At 37.0% G+C, this 16,507-nt stretch overlaps 1 protein-coding gene across 4 annotated transcripts in view; it reads left to right on the top strand.

Moving 5' to 3' along the window:
* Positions 1-44: 44 nt before the first annotated feature.
* LOC120635096 (pantothenate kinase 3) overlaps positions 45-16,507 on the top strand; it is a 55,938-nt gene continuing 39,475 nt past the window's right edge. For 2 of the 4 annotated variants that reach the window (XM_039906013.1, XM_039906012.1), the window contains exons 1-2: positions 45-162; positions 3,973-4,063. Coding sequence is in view for 2 of the 4 variants with exons in the window: in XM_039906009.1 (XP_039761943.1) it covers positions 16,292-16,327 (36 nt within the window). In the remaining 2 variants the exon portion in view is untranslated. Of the gene's footprint in view, positions 163-3,972; positions 4,064-16,017; positions 16,328-16,507 lie in introns of those variants that run through there. The other 2 variants (XM_039906009.1, XM_039906011.1) reach the window with 1 other exon arrangement.

The following is a 16,507-nucleotide window of genomic DNA, read 5'->3' as shown; positions in this document are numbered from 1 at the left end:
ACATTAGCAGCATTACAGTTTTGATAAAATGAAATGTATGTCGTCTGTGGTAAGACCGATCACTGTACGTCACGTTTTTACCAAAAAATTTCAATTTTCACAATAATTTCACAGCGATTAACTCCATTTTGTTGAAAGTGGACTTCTTTAAAACTGCTTTTGGTAAGTTATTTAAATATATTTTAGTTATTTCAACAGTTACGTGAGACAATCGCTTGAATTATTTATTTTAGTAGGTTGCGAGTTGCGACGTCTAGGCGATTCAACGTCCCACTTTTCTTGATCATTTACGCGGAACTGTGCAATTATTTCGTACTTGTATTACTTGTTAAGCTAGTTTAGTTGTTACCTCATCGTGCAATTTACGAACAATCATATTGTTGTTAGTTTTTCAACGATTTTTTGTGCAATATAAAAAGTAGTCTTACGAGAATATATGATCGGTTCGTCGCGCTTACTATATTATTATGTTTACGTGTATTGTCAAAAATGATCGTACAACGGTGAATATAAAGCTAAACCGGTTTCCTTTGACTCTTTTACACACTTTGTCATTCATAACTCCCTATTTGTAAACTTATTAATTCCGCGGGTTTCTTGGATGATAAATTCGTAAAGCGATCATATTTTACTTCGTTTTATATTTTTAAAAACAATTTTATTAAATAACTAAGGTTTTTCTTTGCAATTTTTTGGGTTAAACATACTTTCTAAACATACTTTTTTCTCTTATTAAAAGAGTGTTTATTCACAATGAGTTAAATGCCGTATTTTATATTTCACGATAAAATTACGAAAAGCATATTTGAGCTTTCTGTAAAAGTTTCTAAAAAAAATGGTTTTTTAACTGTAATAAAAATGTGTTTCTTGCAAACTAAAATACAGTATGTACCTTATCTGTATGAGTTTAATTACTTCACAAACATTAACTAATGTAACAATATTATTTGTTGAAAGATGTCGTAAATTAATCATGAAAGGAATTAATAAATGTAGACCCAAAACCCAATAAATACAGCTCATGTGATAGATAATTATCAATGCTATCTACACAATATTAAAAAAATAATCTACGCATACCAAGGTCACATGTATTCGTTGTTGACTGAAATAACAATTGGGTCCAGTTTATCACTTTCATGTGATAATAATCGTTAAAGCTCACGATTCAAGTATTTTCAAGCTGGCAATTTCTTCCTTGTAATTACTGAATAATAATTAATATTTTGCAACAAAGCTGAATAATTTGGCCGTAGACAGATAGTGGAAAAGAGGCTGTGTGTGCCGAAAACTGAATACCAAATGAATATTTGGCGCATCTATAGTTATAACTAAAAAAAAATAGGTTTCCTTGACCTTCAAAGCAAGGGATATTTAATTGGGGTGCGGAAGTCTTAATCTAAACTAGACTATCACCTATGAATAAGTCACATGAACTTAATAGGAGGCAGTTACTTCAAAATAGGGATACTTTTATCATATCAATCCATTACCAGCCAACACATGGGTCTCCCACACATGAGAAGGGTTTTGGCAGTAGTCCACCACGCTGGCCTGGTGTGGATTGGTGGAATCCACACACCTTTGAGAAGACTCAGGCATGCAGGTTTCATCACAATGTTTTCCTTCACTGCTTGCTTCAAGCAAGTGATATTTTAAATGCATCAAACACACAGAAACTAGAAAAGTTAGAAGTTCAAACTCTGCTCTCGTCAAATAAGGCCAAAGTCCTAGCTACCTAAATAGCTTTTCAAACAGACAGATAAACTTGGCCTACTACAAATAAAGGAATTTTGTATTTGAATTCAACCAAACGGCTATTAAATTCAAATACAAAATTTCTTTATTCACATACGCCTATCACAGGCACTTATGAACATACATGTTTACATAATTGTAAGGGAATGGTGATAACTTTGTTCGCCAACTTAAACCTAAAGCTACAACGGTTCCAAACGCGCCCTGGTCTAAGAAGAGCCCACAACAAACTTAGCCACAACTAACTTAACACCGTTTCCCACTTAGTTTTACTTCTTCTTCTGTTCCTCGGCCTGGGCGTACTTGGTTTGCCTAAACCATCTGTTTTACGTGTGTTAGTTTTGCTTATTCATATACAACATATAAATGAAAACCGAAATAATATTTTAGAGGATATCAAGGTACATAATTTAATGTCTCTGAGACTTATCTGTGAATCGGAAACGCTAATAGTTTTTGAATTAACCATAGTTTTTGCCATAGTTTTTAACAGCCCGAAAATCAAATGTAAAAGTATAATCAGGTCCCTTTGTTACATATGCTTCGATTGATTGCTTATCTTCACTAGAGTTGTAATAAGTAACCATTAAGAATGTTTTGAATTAGTTGGTATGGAAAAATATTAAATCATATATACTCATGCACCCTACAAAAGTACTTCATAATTCTGTTACGCATTGTGTATAGATTTGTCTAGATCTTTAGGTGTCATGTTTTGGTTCTTCATTGTCATTCAATGTCATACACTTTGTTGTGTTAGACTTAATTGTTTGTTATGAATTACTAAAGCATTGTCTGGCAGTCTCTGTATATTTTGTCAGAATATCATTATGTAGTTAATGTTATCGTTTATGTGTAACTAAGTTGTGGAAACTTCATTGGTTTATGTTACAAAGAATTTATTATAATAATGTTAATGTAAAAAGGATTTATTATGATAAATTTGAAATTTAGCTATCCTGTATTGTGTTGGTATTCTCATTGGATTCCAACTATAAAGGTCTTATTGTAGACGCACTGTTAATATCCCTATGCTAATCTGTCCAGCTGATGTACAGTGACTCTGGGAAGTCCTAGGTGTTTATTTATAGCAAGGGTTTATTTTAATAAATTTTAAATTTAGCTATTCTGTATTGTGTTGGTATTCTCATTGGATTCCAACTGTAAAGGACAGTTAATTTATCTATGCTAATCTGTCCAGCTGATGTACAGTGACTCTGGGAAGTCCTAGGTGTTTATTAATGGCAATGGTTTATTTTAATAAATATGAAATTTAGCTATTCTGTATTGTGTTGGTATTCTCATTGATTCCAACTATAAAGGTCTTATTGTAAAAGCACTGTTAATTTCTCTATGCTAATCTGTCCAGCTCATGTACAGTGGCTCTGGGAAGTCCTAGGTGTTTATTTATGGCAAGGGTTTATTTTAATATTAATATAAAAAAGTTTTATTATAATAATTTGAAATTTAGCTATCCTGGATTATGTTGGTATTCTCATTGGATTCCAACTATAAAGGTCTTATTGTAAAAGCGCTCTTAATATCCCTATGCTAATCTGTCCAGTGGATGTACTGTGAGAAGCCCTAGGTGTTTAGTTACTGCAAGGGTTTATTTTAATATAAATATAAAAAGGTTTTATTATAATAATTTGAAATTTAGCTATCCTGGATTATGTTGGTATTCTCGTTGGATTCCAACTATAAAGGTCTTATTGTAAAAGCGCTCTTAATATCCCTATGCTAATCTGTCCAGTGGATGTACAGTGGGAAGCCCTAGGTGTTTAGTTACTGCAAGGGTTTATTTTAATATTAATATAAAAAGGTTTTATTATAATAATTTGAAATTTAGCTATCCTGGATTATGTTGGTATTCTCGTTGGATTCCAACTATAAAGGTCTTATTGTAAAAGCGCTCTTAATATCCCTATGCTAATCTGTCCAGTGGATGTACAGTGGGAAGCCCTAGGTGTTTAGTTACTGCAAGGGTTTATTTTAATATTAATATAAAAAGGTTTTATTATAATAATTTGAAACTTAGCTATCCTATATTGTGTTGGCCGAGAGACCCCTATTTTCATAACGCTAGGTCGTTTTTCGTGCACTATTGTCCCCTATTGGGTTCCCGCGACGGTCGTGTATGGATAAAAATTATAGATAGGCTAATTCGCCATATACCTGCACTGTTACTAAATTTTATGTATGTTTATATTGCAGCTCGAAACATGGACTGTCGGTGACGTGTCGTGCTGATATGCCCACTCGCAGCCTCTTGGAGGCCCCGGTCACCGAGCAGTGATGCTGTTAGGTGCGTCCTCTTAACTTTTTTTTTAAGATTCTAAGTAATGTTGAATGAGGGGGAAATAACTTATCATCATATCAATCCATTACCGGCCCGTTACAAGTCATTGGTTTCCTCATACAATTTTTTTTTTTTTTTTTTTTTTTTAATAAATAAATAAATATATTACGACAGTACACACATCGCCACCTAGCCCCAAAGTAAGCGTAGCTTGTGTTATGGGTACTAAGGCAGCTGATTAATATTGTTATGAATATAATACACAGAAATACTTATAATATACAGATAAACACCCAGACACTGAAAAACATTCATGTTTATCACACAAACATTTTCCAGTTGTGGGAATCGAACCCACGGCCACGACTCAGAAAGCAGGTTCGCTGCCCACTGCGCCAGTCGGCCGTCGAAATGAGAAGCGTTTAGGCCGTAGTCCGCCACACTGTCCCAGGGCGGATTGGTGGGCTTCACATTCATTTGAGATCATGGAGAACTCCCGGTCATGCAGTTTTATTCATCGTAAAATCAAGTTTAGTTTGATTGCTTAAAACGCATTTAAACTTGGAACTGTTAGAGGTGCGTGCTGAGACTCGGCCCGAAAGGTCATTTACGATTGGCAATGCAATACGTGGAAGTGGAGTACGACCCCGGGACGGTCATTTACGATTGGTAATGCTCCTATAACATTCCAGGTCTTCCTAAGCATCTCAGACGCGTAAGGCATGGCGTAGGGATTCTTCTCCTCAAATATGTATGTCATTATTATATTCCTATTCTATGCCGTCTAGTGACGATCAGAGTACAGTTGACACCACCCATCCACTTCCCGCGGATGTAGTACGAACTACGAGGTCTCCAGTACTAGTTATAAATACTTTGTCTGTGTGTTTGTGTGTGTGTGTATAGTTTGTAGTATGACATGTTTTTGAGTAGTAGTCCTAGAGCTTATTGTGACAGAGCTCGCCCGGGGAAGTACTATCACCATTATTTATGCCGACAAGAAGCATTGTTGCATTGTGTTTCGGTCTAAAGGGCTCGGTTGCCGGTGGAATTGCAGGAACGCGAGATTTAACACCTACACCTCAGTTGCTTGGTTGAGAGGAGTTGCTCGGTTTATATGCGATTGTTTATACTAAACATCAGGTCTATTCATCGTGATCAGCAGTTCTGAAGCGTCCACTGCTGAACATACGCCTTTCCAAGAGCGCGCCACCACACACGGTCTTCCGCCTTTCTCATCGAGCCACTTCCAGCCACCTTTTCAAGGTGTTCTATCTGGCGGGCTAGAGGTCGTCCCAAACTGCGCTTACCGATTCGCGGTCTCCACTCCAGAACGCGTCTGCCCCAACGGCCATCGGTCCTAAGACAGACATTGCCCGCCCACTCGGTGGCGTGCATAGAGGGTATGCAAGTGGTATAAAATTAAGAGAATATCCAGTACGAGTTATAAATACTTAAGGGTAGGGTAGGCTTTTTGTAACTCTTACAACGCCTATCCTTAAGTTTTTTATAACTCGTACTGGAGATTTGTTTAATTTTATACCATCTTATTTATTGCACAACCTACCTATTTTCTATGTTTTTTCCTTTTACGCCATTGGTTGCCTGGAAGAAATCGCTATGTAGCGATAAGGCCGCCAAATTGTACTTTCTTGATATGTATTTATATCTCTGTAACTAAATTTTTTCTTTGGTGTACAATAAAAGTGTATTCATTCATTCATTCATTCATTCATTCATTCATCTGCGTACCCTGTGCATACCCTCTGTGCACGCCACTGCGCTCACTGCCACTTCAACTTGCTTATCCTTTGAGTTATGTCGGTGACCTTGGTTCTACGGATTTCCTCGTTGCGTAACAAGATGTCTATTAATTATGACTAAATATATCTTAATATATATAAATCTCCTGTCACGATGTTTGTCCGCGATGGACTCGTAAACTACTTAACCGATTTTAAATTAAATTGGCACACCGTGAGCAGTCTGCTCCAACTTAAGAGATAGGATAGCTTAGATCTTTAATGATAGTCGCAATTTTATTTTATTGCAAATTATTTGTCTTTAATTAATTGACAGTCACATGATATACATATATATATACTACTATACTCATTTAAGGCTTAACGATACTGAATACTTTAAAAACAAAATCAAACGCAGACGAAGTCGCGGGCAACAGCTATAAATTTATATATAAATAGATAAAATGTTCTAGCTACTAAAATAATTAATAAAGATTTGTATAAACATCCAAATGGAAGGATTAATTCACGATGTTCGCATGCATTCGAACCTCGGACCTTCCTAATGAGCTGAGCAATTAAATTGTATATTATTATTATCACTGGTGAGAGATGAGTATACTAGCGTTTCCTAGCTACTTCGTCCGCGTAGGATTTCTGAGAAGTTATTCGATATATCACGAAGCGGTGATAGCTTAGAAGTTAATACTTCGGCGTCACTTTTGGGTAAGGGCGAAAAAGGGTGGAACGTACCTTTTTTAAGTTATGTATCTTTAACTTCCTAGCTTAGTGGACAGTGATCCGGTTTTGTGGGTTCGATTCCCACAGCTGGAAAGTGTTTGTGTGACGATCACGAATGTTTTTCAATGTCTGGGCGTTTATCTATCTATCTAAATATTTATATGTATATTATTCATAAAAATATTCATCAGTCATCTCAGTACCCATAACACAAGCTACGCTTACTTTGGGGCTAGATGGCGATGTATTGTCGTAGTATATTAAAAAAAGGGTAGGGTGGTAACTAGCCTCCCACCAGACCAGACGAGAGAAAATTCATAAATAATAAATTCCCAAATCGAATCCGGCACCTCCTACTTTAATTCATAGCGCTCACCGTCGCGCCACGGAGGTCGTCAATAAAGGACCTCAAAGGATTCTATTAGAAGATCTAAAGTTACCGACATAGCTCAACGAGTCGCGAAGCTGAAGTGGTAATGGGCGGAGCACATAGCTCGGAGAACCGATGGACGTTGGGGTCCCAAGGTGTTGGAGTGGCAATCCCGCACCGGTAAACGCAGCGTTGGTCGACCCCCAACCAGGTGGACAGACGACATCAAACGAGTCACGGGGAGCCGCTGGATACAAGCGCCCCAGGATCGTTTGGTTTGGAACGCCCTATGTCCAGCAGTGGACGTCAACCGGTTGATTTGATGAGGCTTAACTTGGATATCAACGCGATCTAATCACTGAGCCATCGCGGCTTTTAATCGAGTTAGCCTTATAAGTATTCGATTTTATATCGTAGATATAACATAGGACTGCCCTAAAAAAGTACTAGGCTGCCATAATCAGTAAGGAGTTCCCGAGACGAAATAAAATTTTGTACTGCTATGTAATGATAATCGCAAACTTAAACAAAAAATGTTTAAGTCACAGACTGACATGTATTGTCTTTATTTGTATAAATTTTCCGTACTTGTCTCGATTCGTTTGTGTTGATCTATGCACGGGTTGACCTTCTTTATCTAAATAAGATATATACTATGCAAATATGATGGTTATCACAAAACTATTTATTTTACAAGTCGGTTAAACCTCTTGACTATATTTTATGCAATTAACGTTTAACTTAATTGGCTTTTATCCGCGAAAATCAGGCGAAGGGCAATGAAGATGTTTGCATTGAGCCTGGCTTACCTAGCGTCCGCCATTTTGATTTTATTTCAAACTCGCATCCACGAATAATTCTCCCAAAAACGTTTAGCCATTGACATTAAACAACAAACAAGAATTGTCCCTGTCAAGAATTTGTTAGAATTAAAGCTTTGGAAGCTACCACCAGCACCAATAAATGTTAAATATACTAAAATTGGGTGTAGCTACACTATTTGAAGAGTTTTCCAGGATCCCTTTAGATCTTCGCATGGTAAGACACAACAATCAAAAAAAAGAAAAGAATCATAATCGGTTCATAACTGGCGCATCAAAGTCAAATCAAAGTCAAATATTCCTTTATTCAAATAGGCACATAGATGGCACTTTTGATGCGTACATTACATGTAAAATATGACATAGAAGTGAGTTGATGGCGATAACTAAATTCGTCAACTTAAAACTAAAGAAACGAGGGTACCAAAGGCGCTCTGGTCTAAGAAGAAGCCCGCAACAAACATAGCTAGTTTTATTCCGTCATCACCATCACACATTGTCATTTAAAACTATTAAAGAAGCAACCGGGTTGGAGCAATAATTTACACGCAAGCATTTTTATCATTGACGTAGTCTTTAATACTATAATGGGAGTTTTCTATAAGCTTACGTTTAATACAAACTTTGAACTTTTTATGAGACATCACCAAGATATCAACTGGTAGTTTATTGATAAAATTGTATACAATTTCCTTTAAATGAATTACTTATTTTATGCCGCAATCTGCTGAGTTTCTTGCCGACTCTTCTTAGTGGAATCTGCCTTCCGAACCGGTGGTAGAGTCACTACAAACAGACTGACTTGACGTTCCACAAGTGCTTATTAACTAGGGCCTACTTGAAATAAATGAATTTTGAATTTGAATTATGCAGTCTATTATATTCCAATGCAAGTTTATTTTTCCCTCTAATAATAATACAAACATACCAAAAAAAAAATAACTTACAGCCGAATCGAGAACCTTCTCCTTTTTATTAACTCGGTTAAAAGTAGCAGGCAAATACGCTATAAACCAGATTTTCCGCTTATAGCATTTTGTGTCTTTCCCCCCATGATGTATGTAAAGTCAGAAACCCAAAAGTAAGGTAAACGGGCCTATTTACGTCAGTATTGTCAATATTATGACGTTTTACATTTATTTTTGTACTCTATTTACCTTGGGGTAAATAGAGTACAAATAAATGTTCATGGAAGTGGAAGGAAACTGGAAAAAAATCACCAAATAATCTTTAAATAAAGCCACGCTGTTCTAATAGTAAGCGTCTTCGCGTAGATCACCAGATCCTGGTATATATCGAAGATCTGTTTGGTGTGGAGTGTAAGGATTGAAGAAATTATAAATTACACCATACAGATTTTTCTGCTTTTCGCGGACTGTAGCAAATTAAGCTTAATTTTCATAATATATCATGGATTTCCGCAAAGTAACGCCTGCTATTATCGAATAGACAGATTTGACGTTTAAATAGTGCATATATTACGCCTACTTCAAATAAATGAAATTTGAATCTAGAATTTGCCTTCCCAACCGGTGGTGTCCACAACAAAAAGACAGGCTCGAATTTGAATTTTCTCATCAGATGTCGTGTACCTACTCCAATTTTTCTTATAATATAAATATTTTTTTCATTTATTTCTAGCGTTAAGTATGATTAAAAAATAAATAAAATGAAAAAAAGTGCCATAAAATAAATAAAAACAAACACAATAGAATGAGATTTTCTTTTTGCAACAATAATATTTTTCTAACACTAGCTGTCCCGCGAACTTCGTACCGCGGATTGTTTTTTTTTTTTTTTATCCTATTCCAGTCTAAGAGGAATCCAAAAAATCTAATATCATTGGTCCAGCCGTTCTTGAGTTATAAATGGTGTAACTAACACAACTTTCTTTTTTATATATATATAAATAGATTACAAATAATTGAAAACAAACTTTAAACGAAAACTAACCAAAATATTGAGATACAGTTAATTTATAAAGTGGGTAAACAATTTATCATATTTTGTTAATTAATATTAATTGTTTTATAAATATAACCTAAAATAAACTATTTGAAACTAAATAAAATCTAAAACGTCCTCGAAACCAACGCAGCGAGGCACAGTTCTTAAGATGCTGGCAGCATTGCCTCTTTGGATGGCCAAACTAATTCGTTGGACAAGTTAACTGCCCGCTCTAGGATCACCGGTAGACTCGAATAACCCTTTACGATAATTCTTTGAAAAGGGCTCTTGCCTCCGGACCCCACTGTCCCAAAGTCTACTCCAAAAGGCACACAATTAAACGGGTAAACAATTAAACTTTCGATAACTATAAATTCATATTTGCCAGATATTTTATTAAATTGATTAGGATTTTTACAAATACGCTAATAATTATTATTTAGTTAGTATTAGAACTAAAATAAATAAAATAAAAATAGTTTATTTGGGTAAATAAAATTACTTTAAACACTAATGGCTGGAGCCTTCTTTTTAGGGTAGTATTACTACCTCTGTGTCAGAAGACACCGCTCTTCCATAACAAGAAATAAACATAAAAACGAGGGTAGGTATACAAACAAAAATATTTGTGTTGATATTAAAAATAATAGACATCTTAACAGAAGAAATTAAGTTAACTAAAAAATGAACATTAAAGAAAAATGACATTACAATATATTTAAAGTGTAAAGTAATTCGCGTGCGTGTTTGTGAGTATGCGTGAGGGTGTGAGTATGCGTGTGGGTGTGTGTACCAGTAGAACTGTAGTAGGATAGCTACGAGGCCACGAAAAGATGCAAATAAACATACCATACAAATATCACTTTATTAATTTACTTTATAAACTATGACAATATGAACTTATCGTTTTACAACCTCGCAATTCACTTCATAACTCTCTAAAGAACGATCCAACCCGCCAAGAAGAAAACCCAATTTCCCGCCAAAACTCATAGCCGTCCAGGTAAGATCCAAGCAATTTGATTGGTTCCCGACGTTATGCGTCTACCGACGTTAACCAATCGGAGAATGACAACCGATCGTCTCGTTCAAAAACAAGATTAAATTGAAAAAAATAACAAAGAAGTGGAAATTATAATGCTAGTTAAATTTAAATCCTAATAATAGATAGTTTTCAAGAAACAATTAAAATTATATTCGATTAACAATCAATGTTCATGACATTGAGGTGGTGGGTATTTCGATATAAATACGACTGCATTATCGATACACTCCATCATTATCAAAGACCTACTTTGAAAATGCAGTCCGACACCCCAACCCCTAGTGGTCGAGGCGTCCACTTACACCCCCGTCCCCGACGTCGAGCTTAAGCGGCGACGTCCGAAGCATGTCCTTGACGACCCTGGCGATAAAATAACTACCGACAACGTGTCCCAACAACACACACACACGCAACATACACAGCGTCTTCGCCGGCGAAGACGAGGGCCCCGATTTCTGACGTCATGCGGACGTGGATTCATACCACGGTCACGGGGGCGTTCGGACTAAACAATGATTAGTCCAAAAGTCCACCAACAGTCAGATTAACGTCGAACCGAGCCGAGGTCCGAGTCCTCGCAGGAGGCACCCTCGGGTCGACGTCTCCCATACTCCCCCCGATGTCGTCGAGCCCTGGGGCTCTTCTCATGGCGAGCTTTCGCGCTCGCCCCACTCCCCCGGTGACGCCGTAGCAACCCCTTAGGTGGTTATCGGCAAGTGTCCTTCCGAAAAAGCAAAAAGATACACTCCAGTCCTACATACACTCGAACGATGCAAAGATACCTCCCGGTGTCTTAGTCGTTTATCATTTGTTTACATTATAATTTATAATTCGCAGTGGACCGTTCATTTAGAATATTTAAAATGAATGTAATTGGTGAATGTTACACGTCAATGTTGTGTTGTGTGTCAAATGTTCAGGTCAATGGATAGGTAGGTAGATTACCGATTGTGTAGAACTAATACCGCGAGGACTCGATTCTTTAGTAGAAAGTCTTTGTTCAGTGTTGTCTTATAATTCACTAATGGATTCCTATATCTGAGATTAACGTTGAGATTGATTCTGATACCGTCCATGCGGTCGAAAACATCTCTATTTTTTCTTACATTTTACTTTTACTGAAACGAACCCTCAGCTAATACATAATACGTACATTTGTAACGATAATATTAATTTCAGCAGTTTATTACACGACTTCAAATTTACTAATACGAATAGGTACTACGTCGAAAAAATGTTTTTAACAACCTATTACCGGTCATCTATCTCTCAGAATGAAAAGGTTTTGGGTTGTAGTCCATCATGCTGGCCAAGTGCTATTCTTGCCGGCTTATTTTTGTCACTACAAACAGACAGACAAGGCGTTTCAAAGGCGTTTTTTGAGCTAGGCCAAAAAAAAACAATTTCCTTCAAAATGTTTACGTCTTTTGAAGTAGGTACGTCGGAAAAGGGTCATATGTATGACTAACCAATGAAAAGCGAGCGATTCACTATAAAGATATTTCTTATCAATAACTTGATAAAGATTACTATCGTTAAAACCGCATAACTACTAAACCGAAGGATTACGAGTTCACATACGTTTGTGGCCTGATTTAAACCCTCTACACACGTGCCGACAAATCCGCTGGTGTCGTTTAAAATTCATTTATTTCAAGTCTGCCTAATATAAGCACTTTTGAAACGCCAAGTATGTCTGTTTGTAGTGACTCTACCACCGGTTTGAAAGGCAGATTCTATCGAGAAGAAGCTAGCAAGATACTATGACTAATTACGTCATAAACGACTAAGACACCGGGAGGTATCTTTGCATCGTTCGAGTCCATGTAGGACTGGAGTTTTATCGATAATGCAGTCGTATATATATTAAGACAAGCTGTTGCCTGCGACTTCGTCTGCGTTTGATTTTGTTTTTTTGATGTGGCATTAAATTTAGTTGTAGATCTAAAAAAAATTAAGTTATTAAGTATCGCTAAGCCTTAAACGATAGGTTTGCTGCTGTCCGCTGAGGAGTTCTGTCCTCTATCTCTAACCACAGTTTCGGCAAAATTAAACACATATTATAACCTCAATAACACTCATCCCCTCTCCCAAAGGAACCGAGCTTAATGTCGGGATAAAAAGTATCCTATAACACTTCCAAGAATACGTGTACAAAGTTTCACGAGACATTTATAATATTAGTAGGGATACCCACCAATTCCATGTAATGAACATTGGTTATTAATCAAATGTTTGATTATTTACCCACTTTATAAAATGACTGTTACATACGTTTCCAAGTTACTATGAAAAATAAATAGGTACTTTAATTTTTATCATGTGTTTTTAATTTTTTTGACGTGACGTCTTATAATTCGATGGAGCCGGCTGCACGCACGAAAAAACATGACGCATGCGGCGTTACCTCGCTCTGAGGCGTTCCATTCAAGGCTTGATGTGCAAGCGAGAGCGCGGAACGAGCGACAGAGGCACAGTCGGCCTCCGCGTTCGACACCTGTCTCTCTCCTACTTGAGTGAGCGATGCGTCCGCGTTGACAGCTTCTATACAATAATACATTTATATGTTTTCGGCAAGGATGAAGTGCAGTGAAAAGTGAATGTGGTGTCAATTGTTTATAGCAACGATAATATCTATCAAACAAATAAAATTAAAATTTTCTTTTGAAAAATGCAACCATTCCATCAGTATTTTCTTACGACGTTGTCATGTTCAACTATCGTCAGTAAGCCGACTTTACAGACAATCAATTTTTTTTTTTAACGGACGATATAGATGACCCATTCAATGGGAAGCGGAAACCCATCGCCTATAAAAAAACAACAATTCCTATGCAGTGTCACTCTGTGTGATCAACCTGAGGCGTAGGTGTTAATCCTCAGGTGCCTGTACTCACACCGGCTACCACGATCTTAAGACCGAAACATAGCCAATGCTTTGAATCAAAAATAAGCATGGCGGTACTGGTAGTACTTACGCGGACGAGCTACTTGTACACACACAAAACAAAAATCGCCTAACGATTTACACTGAATACGGCCTTAACCCCTTCTCATTGTGAGAAGAAGTATAACTTCAAAAAGTTATATATATATATATATATATATATATATATAGCCCTTAGAAAATATATCTAATTGTATAATTTGAGTACACGGTATTACCGTGTAGTCAAAATGGTGGGTAACCCAGGTGGGACTTCGACCTCCCTTTCGGGAGGCGGAGTTCGAATCCCAGCACACACCTCTAACTTTTCTAAGTTATGCGCGTTCTAAACAATTAAAATATCACTTGCTTCAACGGTGAAGGAAAACATCGAGAGGAAAACTGCATGTCCAAGAGTTAATATTCTCAAAGGCGTGTTGATTCCACCAACACGCAATGGGCCAGCATGGTCGGCTACGGCCTTAACCCCTTCTCATTGTCAGTGCCATGTAGTGGGCCGATACCGGGTTGTACGTAATGATGGTGATTACTGGTTTGCATATGTAAAAGGCACGATTTAAAGCCTCTACAGATGTACCAATTAACGAAGCTATTGCTTCCGGACATGTATCCCGAAGTGTCAATGAAGACTTATAATCATCATCCATTACCGGGAACTAAGGCAATGGTCCGACCGCCGGCGAGAAAACGACTAACTATCGGCGATTTTCTCTCTCAAGAAACGCACAATAAATGTACATGTCCGTGAAAGAGATGCATATATATTAAAAGTCGCTCTCTAACTGTTCACACTGCCGGCGACGACTCGCTTTACTATAGTCGTAAAAATGTAATAGGCCCGTTTTGACATTTGTGCAAGACCATAGAATGTAACTTGGAACGAAACTGAAAGAAACAATAAAATAAAAATCAATTACATGCAGTGTTTTAAAAAATACGTAAATTTTTTTGGGACGTTAAATAATATGAAAGAATATATCGCGAGTATTCTTTTTGCGCTTACTTTATAGTAGCATGCAATTTATAATTGTTGCGAAACGTTCCGAAAACAGTTACGTTCTCAGTCTTTTTTTTTATACTAGAGCTGTAACCATTTTTTTACTGAATATCGAAATTAAATATTGTGTAGTAATCTTTACTGCAAAGAATTGGTTCTCAAAATGGGTTCTAAATAATGAGTCTGAGTTGATGTATCTGACCAAGCGGCACATGACTGAAGCGTCCCCGCGCGCACTGCGCAGTTTTTCGTTCCTCATCTTGTAAAGTTGACTGTGCGCTCGTTTAAGTTTTATATATATTGTTTACTATTACGTTAACTATGGCTCTTCTTTTTTGGACATTAATTTAAACATAGTGATTGGACTCGATTTTTGTGTTTGTTTTTATATAGTACTAACTCTGTTTCAACATGTTGAAAAGTGGACGTATAATCAACAGCCAGTCACGCGTATTGGTTGTGAAGTTAAAGGAATACTTTGAACGAACGAACGCTTTGCAATACATAATAATATCAATCAAGTACTGATACAAACTTGAATTGATTTGAGTCCCGAGTCTTATGGTTCCATAACTAGTTACGTCGCGATGACAAATGTCAAAACGGGCCTATTACTTTTTTACGACTATAGTTTTGTCGACGACTCAGCGATACTCGTTCAGCGATGCTTGCTCGATTGATCATTTCTTTACTGTGTGTAATGTGATGTATGGATAGCAATAAGGTATGAATGGCGCGAGTCATTGCTCGTCGCACTCATAACCCGGCTCGCTTGTAAACCGGCGATAAAACAATCGAAACTCACTTTCACACATACTCGCGTCCCGATCGCCAACTCGTTCAAAGTTTCTAGTTCTACTCGTTTCTCGTTCATTGTCGGCGGTCGGACCACTGCCTTAAGGGCACGGGTTCTCCCTCAGAATGGGAAGGGTTTAGGCCGTAGTCCACCACGCTGGCCATGTGCGGATTGGTGCGATGGAAGACTTATAAAAAAGTAGTTAGTATCTTACTTATAAAAAAGTAGCTAGTAGTAGTATCAAAAGTTATAAATTGTACAATCTCTGTATTCTCTAATCGAACAACAGATACTAATGATGCATTATAACATAAGGTAAACTACATTCTTATAAAGCGAGGACGTTCGAAGCGAACCAGAAGACCTTATGAAGTTAATTGCTGAGTTTGGCGAACTTAACAATCGTAAGAAAGAGTTGAAATTAGAAGTTACCATGTCTAAAGACGCGATACAACCCGCCGATTTAGCGCCGCTATCAAATCATGCGCACGCGCATACATAATTCAAATTTCGAACATGCGAAGCGCATTCAATACGCGGCAGCCGTCGGGTGCGGACGTGTCGCGTTCGCTTTCTAAATGTTTCTCATCGATTTGCGCATACTAATCGAACTGTCGGCGTTTATAATCTATTATAATTTATTCCTGTACAAAGTTTTCGATTATATTGTAGTCAATATATTGGACATTGGTCAGCTGATGATATCCGACGTTGACGATGAATAGTGTTGTGATTATGATTTAGTTTCGTCAAATCTATTTATTCAATCTGTGATATTAGTTTTTAAATATTTATTTTTACATATTCAAAGTGTTGAAAAGTGAGATGACGGAAAAAAGTGGAGTTATCACTATACATCATGTGAGTTTTGTGTTTAATGATTTTATATCCATACTTAATATTAAACATTTATAGCCCAGTGGTTACGGTTTCTGATTCCCTTTCAGAGGGACCGAGTTCGATCCCGAGCACGATTTATTAGAGTTATGTGCGTTTTAAAATTATATATCATCATCATACCATCCCATTACCGGCTTACTA

Source organism: Pararge aegeria, chromosome 26, assembly GCF_905163445.1.
Source record: "Pararge aegeria chromosome 26, ilParAegt1.1, whole genome shotgun sequence".
NCBI classification, from domain to species: Eukaryota; Metazoa; Arthropoda; class Insecta; order Lepidoptera; family Nymphalidae; genus Pararge; species Pararge aegeria.
The sequence above is the reverse complement of the archived record's forward strand: the minus strand, read 5'-3'. Positions and strand labels throughout refer to the sequence as shown.